The sequence below is a fragment of the Lagenorhynchus albirostris genome, chromosome 16 (genome assembly GCF_949774975.1).
Source record: "Lagenorhynchus albirostris chromosome 16, mLagAlb1.1, whole genome shotgun sequence".
NCBI classification, from domain to species: Eukaryota; Metazoa; Chordata; class Mammalia; order Artiodactyla; family Delphinidae; genus Lagenorhynchus; species Lagenorhynchus albirostris.
In genome coordinates, this window is record NC_083110.1 from 12,601,952 (window position 1) to 12,616,761 (window position 14,810).

Consider the following 14,810-nt stretch of genomic DNA (forward strand, 5'->3'; position numbering starts at 1 on the left):
CTGGCGTATCTCAGATTCACCTACATTTTGGAAAATCCAGCATCCAGCCTACAGGCCTCCTCTATAAAGAGCCCTTTGCCCATTTCTGCCATTTGACACCTAACATGGAATATATTGATGGTTCTTTTGTGTGGGTGATCCCTACATAAACTTAGTACATATTTCTATTTTATAAAGAATGTGTTAATAAGTTTATTCAAAATCCCGTCCATCCAGAATGAGAAAACGTAAAACTATTATTGACCTTTGGAAAAAATAAGACACATACACATAAAAGTCATGTTAAAATATGTATAAATACACATATATGTATATGTGTGTGTATATATCTATATATGCATCTCCATATCCAACAGGCAGCAAATATTTTATTAAACAGTCTTTGCCAGATACTTGTGAAGTTATACAAAGCATCATATAATTCAAAAGTTAATTTGTATTTGGCTTGGGACTTCTCTATGTGTTTTGTATGCTGTTTACAGGGTGTGGAATATGGGGTTGGTAGAAGAAGAAGGGCATTGTCTAATAATCTGACTCCAATCCCTAACTGGCTTGACACTGGCTCCTACCTGATTGTACTTGCATCTCATCCAAACACAATGGCCAACAGAGCAGAGGAGCTCACCAGGCAACAAGGACAGCCAACTGGCTACCTGCATCCACAGGGAAGTAATTTACCACTTACCAGGAGGGCCACACTAGGCCTCAGTGTCCTTACTATGAATAGTATTATTTCACAGGTTTAACGATTTAAATTAATAGCTATGAAGTGCTTAGAACAGTGCCTGGATCACAGAAAGTCTTCCATAATAATAGTAGCTACTATTACTAGCTATTATTAGCCACTGTTATTAATACATATTCAAACACTGGAGATGGCTGTTTTGCCTACTTAGACCATGTGGGTCTGTTTTAAACAGTAATATCTTCAATGCATTATTGCTAATGGTATGGATACAGATTACCTTTGTAAATCTCTTCCTTCAACTCCTGGAGCAAGCTCACCTAAGCCTATTTCTACCATCCACTCAGAAACCAGTGTGCAAACCTCTGACCCACTGATGTTAGAAAAGATAAGCTGTGCTCTCGTTTCTGCCCATATAAATTTAGTACTTCTTTCCCATCAAAGTCTTCCTGGGAGCATTGATTTGCATTCTGCTTGCTAGCCAACCTACTATCCCCGAGATTAAAACTAGAGAAACTAACAGCCAAATGAGACCCAAGTTTGAGACTTTTCAACACAGAAATTAATGCTAAAAAAATGAGACAGAAAAAGACAATATAGCGTTGGAAGGAGCTGTGTCACTCACCTCCACCTTCCCTGGGGTGACGGATCATCTTACAAGCAGTTAACAGAAGAAACGAAGCAGCAATGTTGAAACTCCCCTAATCCCTCAAAAATATCATGAGCTGAGTCTCAAGACAGCACAGATGATCTAAATCCAGTGACATATAAACATGCCGCTTGTGTGTCACAGGAGACCAAATAGGAAAACGAAGACCAGGTATTACGGGTGCTTTTCACCTGACACCATCTCTGGAAGTCTGACCCTTGGCCCCCAGCTAGAGAGGGAGATGTGGATTCCAGCACATCTTCATGCCTCCTGCCCCCGCCCCCACTCAGCCCCCCGGTGCACCAGGCACTGTTTCCCACGGGGCCAGGTTTAGGAGGAAGCAGCAAGACGTAGAACTACCGTGACAGTACAGACGGGGAGCCCGCCCCCTCGAGCCCAGGCTCTTACCTGTGGCATCTGCCCACTCAGCAGGGGCGCTCTGGCCGGACGCCGGGGCTGGATCCTTGACTCCGTGCACCTGAGCGGCTTCTTCCTGGTGTGTCAAAAAGGCAGAGCACAGATCAGTTTCCAGGGCTTGGAGCTTCAGCAAGGGATTCTGCCAGCAAAAGCAGAACATCGGGCTGGCTCAGTCAGATCCTGAAGCAACGCTGGGTCTGCAGCTCTTTCTCCGGCGCCTGGCAGGAAGGGGGTCTCGGCCTCAGCTGCTTCAGGCAGGGCTGGCTGTGCCGGCATCAGAGGCGCGCTCTTCCACAGGCAGTCTCTGTTTCTGCTTCATATCAATCCTAACGTATATTGATTATCTGTGACACACGGGACTGATGATTTCGTCAGCAAGAGACACTGCACCCGGAGAACCAGTCTGAGAAGGTATCTGCTTCCCCAGTGGTTGAGCCTTTACGCTTTGCAAGTGTTTCATTCATTGTGCTGACATCAGGAGCGAATGACATTAGGCCCCTCCCAGGCTACCATTCATAAAAGCCGCAGTGCACACAGTGACTGCTGCAGAGGCCGCCTGGCAGCTGGGAGGTGCTTCGGGGCTCCCTTATGTGCATCTGCATGTGGGGTGTGTGCGTGCCTGTAGGTGTGTAGGGGTGTCTGTGTGTGTGTGTGTGTGTGTGTGTGTCTGTACGTGTATCTTCTGAAGTTACTTTTCTCACATGGAATGGATACAGCTGCCTTTTACCAAGAACAGAGTAGAGGGATGGAGGGAGATGACCTTGGTCCCTTAGTCTGACCCAGCCACTGAGGGAGAAGCAGTTTACCGTTCATCACTGCCAGCACAAACTCCCCACTCCCCCTCTTCCTTTCTCATTTTAAATTCCTCCAGCGGTTCTTAATACGAGCAAAGTCAGACAGACTGACGCACGTATGCGTATGCTGCTGTGATGCAGACGCCCCGGCAAATTCATTCCCCCAACCAGGTCAAAGTGAGTCATGCCGAGTCCCTGGCTGGGCCCCAGTCCCCTGCAACAGGGCAGCTCTGCAGGCCCCAGAGCTCCTGGTGGGGGACGGGGGGCTACCCGGAGTGGAGTCGTGTGTCCTTTTCCCCGCTCTGACCCTGCAACACACACATGCGCACACACGCACCCAAGCACCTGCTGACAGCCCGCCTTCATATAACCTATTCCCCACACACCCTCATAACCACCACTACATCCCACCCCAGACACACACCCCCAGACCATGGCCCACACATACCCTCACGCCCTATCACACACACACACAGCCCCAGATGCACCCTCATTCCCATCTCCCACTCTCACACCCTACCCCACCCCTTGTGCCCTGACACCCTCACACCTTACCTCACATACACACCCACGCCCCGCACCTCCTCCCATCCCAACCCCTCCCCGCACACATACCCTCATCATACTGTTGATGTGAGTACATACGAACCCACAGCGGTGTTTTAAAAGCTGCTCACTAAGAAGAGAAAAACAAATACCGTATGCTAACACATATATATGGAATCTAAAAAAAAAAGAAAGAAAAAGAAAAAAAAATGGTCAGAAGAACCTAGGAACAAGATGGGAATAAAGATGCAGACCAACTAGAGAATGGACTTGAAGATATGGGGAGGGGGAAGGGTAAGCTGGGACGAAGCGAGAGAGTGGCATGGACATATATACACTACCAAACGTAAAATAGACAGCTAGTGGGAAGCAGCCGCACATCACAGAGAGATCAGCTCGGTGCTTTGTGACCACCTAGAGGGGTGGGATAGGGAGGGTGGGAGGGAGGGAGGGAGACACAAGAGGGAGGAGAGATGGGGATATATGTATAGCTGATTCACTTTGTTATAAAGCAGAAACTAACACACCATTGTAAAGCAATTATACTCCAATAAAGATGTTTAAAAAAATAAGTAAAAAGTTTTAAAAAACAGCTGCTCACTGAGGAATGTCTTAAATCTGTTGTCTCTTGGCCAGTCTGAAAGCGGCAGGTCCCTCGCAGGCTCAGGACTCCTCCTCTGCTCAGCTCAGAGTTGGAGCAAGACCTAGTACAAACCTCCCTGTGCTCAGGGGCTGCTGCCTGGGAGCCCACAGCTTGGATGAAGCATCTGCCTGACACCAGGCCATTTTTTTTTATAGCTTCTTCTTCCTCTCTGGGATGTCTTCCCAGAAGCTAAGTGTGGAAGCAAGAGCCCAAGGCTACTGACAGGTGGTACAGAAGGAGCAAGGGCACCAAGGTTCTGGAAAGATTTAGTACCCAAGCATCTGGGAAGCAAAAAGAATGATTCCAGGCAAGCTTCCAACTGAAGGACTTTGGATATTGGAGTGACCTCTCAAAAAGAGCAAAACTACTCTGAAAATTAAGAAATAATGCCGTGAGAATGTCAGACGGTACAGCTGCAACAGCAAACAGAATGGTGGTTCCACAAACAGGTGTTTCTAAAAATAGGTAGTTCCTCAAATATGGTAATTCTGAAAACAGAACTACTGTATGATCCAGCAAACCCACTGAAAGAACTGAAAGCAGTGACTCTAACAGATATTTGTATACCCATGTTCACAGCAACATTGTTCACAATAACCAAGAAATGTATTATGGACTGAACTGTCTCCCCCAAGTTCATATATTGAAGCCCTAACCCACAATGTAACTATATTTGGAGACAGGGCTTTTAAGATGCAATCAAGGTAAAATAAGGTCATAAGGGTGAGGCCCTAATCCAATATGACCAGTGCCCTTATAGAGAGAGAGAGACACCAGGGATGCACATACACAGAGGAAATGCCATGTGAGGACACAGTGAAAAGGCAGCCATCTGCAAGCCAAGGAGGAGGCTTCAGGAGAAACCAATTTTGCCGGCACCTTAATCTTGGACTTCTTACCTCCAGAACTGCGAGATAATAAATGCTGTTTCAGCCACCGAGTCTCTGGTATCTTTTTGTTAACGGCAGTCCTAACAGGGTATCAGCAGATTAATACAAGTTGGAAGCAACCCAAGTGTCCATCCGCAGATGAACTGATAAATAAAATGTGATAGATACATACAGTGGAATGTTAATTAGCCTTAAAGAGGAAGAAAATTTGAACACACGCTACGACACGAATGGACCTTGAGGATATTATGCTAAGTGAAATAAGCCAGTCACAAAAGGACAAGTATCTAGAGCAGTAAAATTCATAGAGATGGCAAGTAGTATGGTGGCTGCCAGGGGCTGGTGGGGAAGGAAAGGGAGTTAGCGTTTAAAGGGTGCAGAGTGTGAGGCTGGGAAGATAGATAAAGTTCTGGAGCCGACGGTGATGCTTGCACAACCGTGTGAATGTGCTTAATGCCACCGAACTGTATACTTTAAAATGGTTAAAACGTTAAATTTTATGTTATATCTATTTTACCACAATTTTAAAAAACAAAAAGTAAAAAAGAAAGAAAACCAGTCCTTCTCTACATTTAGAGGGAGGACGTGGAACCAGCCGCCTCCTGTAAACTCTACGTGCTCTTGTAGATTCTACAAAGCAGAGGAGGACTTGGCCTTCACACCAAACCAGAGGCCATCTCACCAAACCAGAGGCCATCTCTGCTACATACTGTGCAGCTAACTTGGGGCAAGAATCTTGGCTATTCTAAGCCTTAGTTTCCTCATGCATAAAAAGCGGCAATAATGACAGCGACAGTGGCACCTGCTCGAAGAGTTAAACAAGGGAAGGCACAGAGAGCACTTTGCACAGCATCAGCACGTGGGAAACACTCAAGCACTGGACTCCGTGGTTATTACGTTCATCTCCAAACCCCAGGGGCTGCTGGGCAGAGGGCTGGTGGTGTGGGAGGCCAGACCCCATAGCATCTCTTGACCTTGACTCATCACTCTACCCCCAGGGCCTCACTCTGCATCTGCCCAGGAAGAACCTGAGACTACGTGACTTGAAAGTTCCCTTCCAACTTTCCAGGAAAGAAAAGCAAACATGTCCGTGTACTGAGGCTGGTGCACAGAACCTGACAGAGTGGATGCTTGGAAGGTGTTTGTGGAACTGAAGCAAGTGTTCACACAACACAAATCAACAGCAAAGAATCTCACTGCAGAGGAGCTCGTCAGGTCACGTTCAGAGGACTCTCTCCTCCCCCAGAGAGTGGGGTGTAATGCTGAGACCCAGTTACCACTGGGAGTAGTCACAGGGGGTTCTCACCCGGCTTCCCGCCCTCCTCCTCCCTCACTTGTACTCATACTGAAACCGAACCGATGCTCCGAGCGTCGAAGGAGATCCTTTTGCACGGCTGGTTTGCTCCTCTCTCAGACACCAGGTAGGAGGAAGCTTAAAGGAATGGGGGAGAGCAGAGTGGCAAATGGAACAGGAGAGAGGAGATGAAGGTCTCGAGGGACAAGAAGACATCCAAGGAGAAGGGAAAACATAAACTGCTGGAATTGAGGAGGCAGAATGGAAGAAACTCTGCTCACCGACTGTCATCAGCTATGTCCCTCCCCAACCCTCACTGACCCCTTCCCTGAGGACCACCTGCTGTTCCTCAGCACAGGGACAGAGAGTGGAGGCTTGGATGCCCCGTGTGGGATGGAGCCTGGTGACCAGAGGACGCACAACAGGGGAAGCTGGAGGCTTTGCCTATGAGCAATCTATGCCACTGTCACATACATGTCCTTCCAGTGGGCAACAGGAGGAATCCAGCCTGTCCCATCAGGGCTGAGCCCCACAGAGCCTCCTCTCAGAAGGCTGGAGCACTGCTTGCATCACACACGTGAGGGTCATGCCCCCAGCAGCTGTACCAGCACACGTGCTGCTCCCAGGCTCCGGCAGCTCTCAACGCACAAAGAGATACACTGGGCTCTGGAGCATGAGACTGATGTCAGCCCCTTCCTCTCGCGGGGCTCCAGTCTGGTGGGGAGATGGCTACTACACTGTCATAGGGTGATGGAGGAAAGTCACCACAAGCCCGCAGAGTGAATAAGCAGCTGTTTCACTCTCCAACCTTGACTGACTTGGTGACCTTTTATGCAGGAATGAGCTTTACCCCTACAGAAAAATGAAGGGCAGCCAACCCCTGTGGTCCCAGTGCTACCTCCGGCCCTTCTCTTGCTCGGGGGCTGCGGGGTGGGGGGGGCTCCTGGTCCCTGGCAGGCTGCCCCCAGCCCCTCCCTTGAGGCCAGCCTGCCAGCTGGCTTTTCCAGGTTTACATCCAAAGTCTCCCTGAATGGGTCTCTACAATCTGCAGGAAAACTGAACAAAGGCTGATGGATCCTCTAAAGAACAATGCCTACCTCTGCTTCCCCAGTTCTCCCATCTGGTCATCAAAGAAACCAGAGAGACATCCGTGAAACCGAGGTGTGGTTTTCTACAAGCTAATTTTTCTCTTTTACATAATGGAAAATATGCGACTTGTTTTAGAAAATACTCTACTCATTTTCTCTCCTCTACAATTACTGGGTCCCACTTTAGTTGGCTGGAATGGAGAACACCCACACAGCCTGGATGGTGGAATACTATTTTAGGATGCCTTTGTCTGCAATTCACCAGTTGCAGAGGAGAGACGGCTTACTTTTAATTTCTGTGAAGCGGTTTCGTGACCCTCTCCCATCCCTCTATCTATCCAAGAACTGTACATAGATTCTCTGTGGCAAAATCAAACTGGAAATCTGCTCAAAACAGAGGATACAACAGGGTCCCAAACAACCCCATTTCTAGTTACCACTCTCTTCCCTGAGCTTTCCTGTGTCCTGTGTAGGCTCCACCCCAACACACACATGCACACACGTGCACACACACACACACGCACACGCACGCACCCCACCCCTCCTTTCCATCTACTCCCTGCCCCTACCTCCCCAGGCCTTGAATTCAGCTGTAGTTGCTTCACAGTCAAATTTCCATCACATCTTAAGCCAGTTCTGATTACCTCATCCAAAGAGGGCCCCCAATTTCTCTTTTAGCATCTTGATTTTTTCCTTCCCAACACTCACTATAATATAGAATTTTATTTATTTCTCTACTTGTTTACTGGCTCCTTCCAGCTCCAGAAGGGCTGGAAGCATACTGCCATTGTTCACGGCTGCACCTAGCACAATGAGTAGAACAGGGGCCAACCATAAAAATCCTGCATTGAATATTAGTGTTGTTTGCCTGGACCCTTTAGGCAGTACTTGGGAGGCCTTTCTGAGTATCCAATTTCAAGCCTCCTTGCTGCCCTGGTTCAGAAATTTTAAAATGCTTACGAATCACTGAGGAGTTTGTTAAAGACATACGCTCCCAGGCAGGGACAGACACGGATTCTGTGGCCTGGGGCAGGGTCACTTAGACGCAGGAGGTCCAAGGTCCACACTTTGAGAAATACTGCCCTATTCCCTAGGGACTTGACCCACCCTAAATGCTGCCTTGGTTGCCTGTTTAGCGCTACCTGTCCCAGGAACAATAGCTTTTCCCCGACCTCCAGCCTTCTGACAGCCTCACTGGCCTCCAGCCCTGGTACCCCCTGAAGCAGGACCTCCACATCAGGAAGTATAAAGTATGGGGTGCTCGGAAGCAAGGCAGTGTTACCTCCTGAACTGCTGCTGCCGTCCTCTGGGTGTTCTTGCCAAAAGAAGTGGGACTTCCTCCAATGGTGATGGCTACAAAAAAACGCCAAATTCACCCCATCCCTAGGGACACTGGGCATTTGGCTAATCCCTGTGGGGCCTGTGTTGCTTATGTCCCAGTATGCTTTGCAGCCAAGTCTAACTGAGGACCAGTGCACCTCGGCTCAGCCCATCCCAGCTTCCTCAGGATGGTCAGCCCTCACTGTCCTGCACTACCCAATGGAGAGATTCAATGTAAGAGAACAAGCTATTCACTTCAAGTAGTCCTCTGCTGACAAGAGGATCCAGGTCTTATTCTGATAATAGCGGCACTTCTTTCTTAAACAAGGGCAATCTTGCCACCACACATGATAACCCAAACCAAATTTCCTTCCAGCCAGATGATTAGATTTCAACCTAGGAAGAGGGAGTCGTGTACTTAGTTTTACCTGTTTGTGATATCCTCAATATGTTTACTTTATTAAATAAACAATAAAAACAAGATGTTTGGGAGAGAATAATATAGTTCTATAAACTCACGTTCTAAAACAGGACTCTGAGCTTTCCTACATGATAAGATGTGGATTTTCGAAAAATAGAATGTGTCTCATTTTCAACTCATGGAATGGACTTCAATAGTTTCCCAAGGTCATAGTGATTGGTTCAAGAATGGGCTACAAGTCACAAGCCAGATACATGAGACTCAAGTATGGAACTTTATGGATCTAGAAAGGACTCCATTTCTCCTGTGTGATAGGCAGAATCTTAAAGATGGCCCCCAAGATTCCTGTACCCTGGTTACTCAATCAAACACGAATTTAGATGCTGCTAAGAAGAGATTTTGCAGATATAATTAAAGTCCTAACTCAGGTGACCAAGGATACAGAGATTGCTTGGATGGGCCTGACCCAATCAGGTGAGCCTTTTAAAAGCAGAGTGTTTCTTCCAGCTGGCAGAATACAACATCACAGAGATCTGGAGCACAGAAGGATTTGGTGCTGCTGGCTCAAAGGTGAAGGGGCCCATGTGAGAGGGAACGCAGGCAGTGTCTAGAAGCTGAGAGCTATCCCCCAGATGCTGACCAACAAGGAAATGGGGTCTACAGTCCTACAACCTCAAGGAAGTAAATTCAGGCAATGACCTGAATGAGCTTGGACATGGACTCTTCTCCGGAACCTCCAGATAAGAGTCTATCACAGCCAATGCCTTGTTTTCATTTTTGTGAGACCTTGAGCAGAGAATCCAATGGAGTCTACTCAAATTTATGACCTACACAACTGTGAGCTAATAAATGGATGTTTGAAGCTGTTAAGCTTTTGGGAATTTGTTTCACAGTAATAGAAAACTAATATACACCGGAATTACTAGCTGTAAGAACAGTGTGTCCCTAGAGAGGGTTGGTCAACCCAAAGATAAGGTCAGTATTAATCCCTGGAACTAGCCATTTGTGAAGCCTATCCTGATCCTAAAGTTTCAGGCGTTTGAATCAATAAAATCCTGTTATTTATGAAAGCCAGCTTGAATTGACTTTCAGTCACAAGGAAAAAAACCCAGATACTGGAAAAAAAATTATCAGTCAATTCTGATCTAAGGCCCATCCCTATAGACTGGGTTTGCATTTCAATAGAAAAAGACAGCTGCCTATTCCTACAGAAAGAAATACCATTCAGCCAACTCAGGAGTATCAAGGGCCTGAATAAGCCTCCTGCTAGACCATTTTCTCAAAATTAAAACAATTTTGAGGGAGAAACACATCTCAAACCAAACAGTAAGTACCATCTGGAGGTCTGCTATGGCTTGACGCCAAAACGTATCTATATGCTAAACTATGGATGGTAATAAAAAGACAATCAAATCCTTCACATGGAGACCCACACGTAGACATGTGCACATACACTCAAAAAGGGCCTCAATTTGCCTCATTCCATCCGTCATGGGAACCTATGACTAAATTCTACAAGGGCTGGGAAAATGAAGAAAAACAAAAAAAGGTGGAATCAGTGAGTGTGAAAACTGAAAGCAGTCCTAGAGTTAACCCAATTCAAAACCTGCCTCAATCTCACAAATGAAAAACTACAAGAAGTTGATGGGCTGCTTTATGATATGCAGTCTGGGAGTTGGAAAAAGGAGGAGGAGGACCCAATATGGCATGTTTTCTCAGGGAAGGGGAGACCCGTTCATTTTCTTCATACATCTCTTATTTTACTTAAATGAAACTGAAGCCAGGAATGCGATCTACTAGGATGTGGAGAGGGAAAACGATATTTTTTCTCATTTTATCCTTCAAGCAACTTTTTGAACTACTGATTGCTTATTGATTACATGGACACAGGGAAATGACTAAAACCAAGGATCAAGGTGGATTAGACATTGACGATCTCAAGTCTAGAATATTTTCCAATCAGGATCTATGACACCCCAACAAATAATATCTTCTGATGTTTTACAGAGGCAGATATTTTCCAACCAGGATCCAGGGGACCCCAACAAATAAAATCTCCTGATGTCTTACAGAGGCAGAGTGTGAAAGTTCAGCTCAACGCCAGAATGGACACTTAATCAGGTTTTCAGAAACCAACTCCTACAGTATACTCCCAGAGACACCAAAACTCATGGAACAGAGAGGCAAGTCCTATCAAGAGAACCAAGGTCAAAAACTAGGAGCTGGAGACTGGCAGAAGAAAAGTGAGGCTGGCAGGAATCAGATGTATACTCACACCCAGTAGAAATAAGAAATGAGTTTTTCAGTTCACTGGGAAAGTACTGGGAACACACCCAGAGACAGATGCTCATAGGTAGCCATGTCACATCATGTATCACCTTACTACATACAGGAGAGCTCGGGTCAAGCACCAGCTCTGGGATCAAATATAGCTGAGCCCCATCTATCTGTGACAGAGCAAGTGGAATTAAGACGTTTAAAAAGTAGATGTGAAATACGAGATGTGAAATTTGGAGAAAATATAAAGCACATATGTAACATCTTAAAATTGCTACAATCGACAATTACAACATTAGGGTCCATAGAAACATCTGGAAAGTATTTGCGGACCATGCTTCTTACAATGCTCAAGAAACTCCTTTTTTACTTTAGACTTGCAAGTTGGAATGGAAGGAAGAGAGCAGATATGGAACTAGTGGGTTCTTTTTAAAGAACTAGAAGGCTGTGTGTTGGAGGCTGTGGTGTATAAATAAAAGGGACAGGGGCTTCCCTGGTGGCGCAGGGGTTTAGAATCCACCTGCCAATGCAGGGAACAAGGGTTCGAGCCCTGGTCTGGGAGGATCCCACAGGCCGTGGAGCAATTAAGCCCGTGGGCCACAACTACTGAGCCCATGCACCGCAACTGCTGAGCCCACGTGCCTGGAGCTTGTGCTCCACAACAAGAGAAGCCCGCACACCACAACAGAGTAGCCCCCCCAACCCCGTCGCAACTAGAGAAAGGCCGCGCGCAGCAACAAAGACCTAACGCAGCCAAAAATAAATAAATAAATAAAAATTAAATAAATAAATAAAAGGGGCAAAGAGCAATGAAGATAGGTAACATAACAAAAAATTCTACCTTACATATCCACTTGGAGATGGAAGGAATACTCCTATAAAAAATCAGCTGTACAGAGAGACTGAAAGAGAGTTCATTTTTAAAAAGTACAATTAGTAGCAACTGATCATGAGTCAAAAACTAGAAACAACCATACAATGGGTTACAGCAAGGAGAGTGAAAGCTAAAACTACGTGCCAAACATGTATGAATCTCATAAACATAATACTGAGTAAATGAAACCAGACACAAAAGAGTACATACAGCCCATTTATAAGAAATTCAAAAAGAGACAAAACAAATCTACTTAAGTCCAAAGAACAGTTATCCTTATAGGGGAAGAGTGACTGGAAGGAATTAAATAAGGGTGCCTGGATGCTAATAATGTTGTGTTTCTTGATGCTGGTTACACACTTTGTGAGAATTCATCCAGCCATACACTTACGATATGTGCACTTTTCTATATGTATTTTCTATTTGCATTAAAAATATTAAGGTAGTATTTCCCACCTTTATTCCATAGGAGTCTGTTGCCTAAAGCAATGTTATTATGGGGTTATTCCATGAAAGAGTTTGGTGTTCTCTTAAGTTTGCGAAATGCTAGGCAAGACCGAGTTTAATTATGTTCCCACTCTATATGACGTCTCCATCAATGAGTCTGAATGAGTCAACCCTCCCTCCATGGCCTTGGACCGTGAGCTGCCCCTGTTCAAGCTTTCCTAAGGTTTCCTCCAGCCCCCCAATCTTAGCCACAACGTGATCTGCACATCTGATTTATCCCGATTGGAACAATTCCACTTGAGCACATACTGTTATCAACCAGTCCGGATGAGCATCACCAGTTTTTCATGGAAGAGCGCATACTTACAATATGCTGCTGACTGCTCTTTCGGAGACCTGTCTCCAATCAGCACTCCTGCACCCATGCAATCCCAGAGCAGTGAACTAGCACATTTCATGTAATTTGCAAGTACAATAGCATGAAGGAATACAGAAAAGCAGATTTTCAAAGAGAGCGTTATGCAACTGTAATTTGAGAATGCTCAAGTCATCTTCACATTCTCACGGGGTTGCAGCTCACACATCAGAGTTTCTCCCAAATACTTGAAACCTATCACTACTTGACTCTTACAATCACCTCATTTTTCTAGTCACTTATGTCAAAACAAGTCAGTGCTTCTTTACAACCAGCATTTTGCTTATTCCCAGTGGGGCAAACAGCTGTGCTCACGGATTCAGGCTCTTGCCTTTTTTCTCTCAAACCTTTTTTCACTCTTTTTACCACAGGCAAGATTGTGGAATCTGAAGGCTGTCTCCAATGCACAAAGGAATAACAAGCAGGGTTCTGGGTTGTTCGCTTTAGGACATTTTCCACAACTTCAGTAACTTATTTAACTGGGTTTAATTAGGCACCTGGTTTACCTTTGGCTACTCATTTATGCCAAGTTCTACAGTAAAAAAGAAAAAGGAAAATCACCTAAGTTCAGTTAGCTGTCATATTTTTGGAGGCGGAGGAGAGAGGGCATCAAATGATGAAAAATTTGCCCGAAGCCCATCATTTCTCTTCCTGGCGTCTGAACGTCAAGTCTTTTCATTCTTTTTGTCATGATCTTATTAGTCAGACATACCACCCACTGCTCCTTAATTATACAATGAGGGCAAGAGAAACTAGAGTATTCCAAACCAGTGTCTTAAGCTAAGGCATTCACGACAACAGGGATCCTAATTACATTATACTGATTTCCAATGGGGGAATTAAATTATATATTTCAAAGAAAATCTAGAACAAGCTTATTAACGTTGTGATGTCCAGTTCAGTGGGAAACCATCTGCATTGGAAAATGTGGCTTCAATGTCTCAAAGCATACCAGAGGACCATTTTGCAAATACCAAACTATATCACACTCCATGGAAAAATGGTAAGCATGATCATATTTGAGACTGCAAAGGGCATTAGAAAAAGCAGGGGTTAGGAAGATAACATAAAACTAAGAGAAAATTTTACAAATGTAACTGTCACAGCCATGGTTATATAATCCTGAAGCAAAGTTGAAAGAAGTGTAATGAAATGACTGCTGGACTTGGTTTACTTCCAAGACATAATGAGCAGTCTTGCAAATTATATTTTAAATGTATTTGCTCCAGAGCAAGGAGAAACACGTTTCCAAAGAAGTGCAAGGAAAACACATTTACTTAAGAGCAAAAACATTTAAAGTTTTAATCAGAATAAATTCCTAGTACTAGGAAAAAGAATAATAAATTTCACGATTGGCTAATTCATGTTCATACAACCAGCAATGACTGCACCTACCTCATTGAGGTCCTGCCGAGTTTCATCCTTTGGCCACACGGCCGCCCTCTGGTCTATTCTATAAAACACAAAGAAAAAGTATTTCCATTTAAAAGAAACCTTTCAACAATGTACATATGAAGTTGGCAGCTGCAGATCTGACCACACCCCTGTTAAAAACCCTCAGTGGTGTCCCACTGCCCGAAGAGCAAAATCCAGACTCCTTATAACGGTCTGCAACACATTACAGTGTCTGAACTCTGCCAGTCTTCCTGTCCCACCTCCTATCACTCTCACCCTTGTCCTCTACCCTCCAGCCTCTCTGGCCTTCAGTTTCTTGAACACACAGTGCTGGCTCCCTGTTCAAATCTTCACACTTGCTTTTCCCCCCGGTTTTCACAAAGCTGACTCTGCCCAGCACAGGGCATCAGCTCAGCTCCTATGTCACCTCCCAACGAGTCCTTCCGGATCTCTCTAATCAATCTATCCCTCCCCTTCACTCTCTACTGCACTGTCCTTAGATTTTCTTCTTAGCGCTGTCACTACCTAAAGTTATGATGTTTATTTGCATTTCCATGCTAAAATGTAAGCTCCAAGAAATCAGTGATTCTGTCCATCTTCTACACTGCTGAATCCTCAGTACCCAGTGCAAAGTCAGTATTTTTATGACCAAATG

The 14,810-nt window shown here is 45.3% G+C and overlaps 1 protein-coding gene across 7 annotated transcripts in view; it reads right to left on the bottom strand.

Annotated features, from left to right (window-relative positions):
- FAM13C (family with sequence similarity 13 member C) overlaps nucleotides 1-14,810 on the bottom strand; it is a 135,813-nt gene that overhangs the window by 40,317 nt on the left and 80,686 nt on the right. For all 7 annotated transcript variants that reach the window (XM_060126157.1, XM_060126161.1, XM_060126160.1 and 4 more), the window contains 2 exons: nucleotides 14,156-14,213; nucleotides 1,743-1,827 (listed from right to left, as the gene is read on the bottom strand). In XM_060126157.1, the coding sequence (XP_059982140.1) occupies nucleotides 1,743-1,827; nucleotides 14,156-14,213 (143 nt within the window). The remainder of the gene's footprint in view (nucleotides 1-1,742; nucleotides 1,828-14,155; nucleotides 14,214-14,810) is intronic.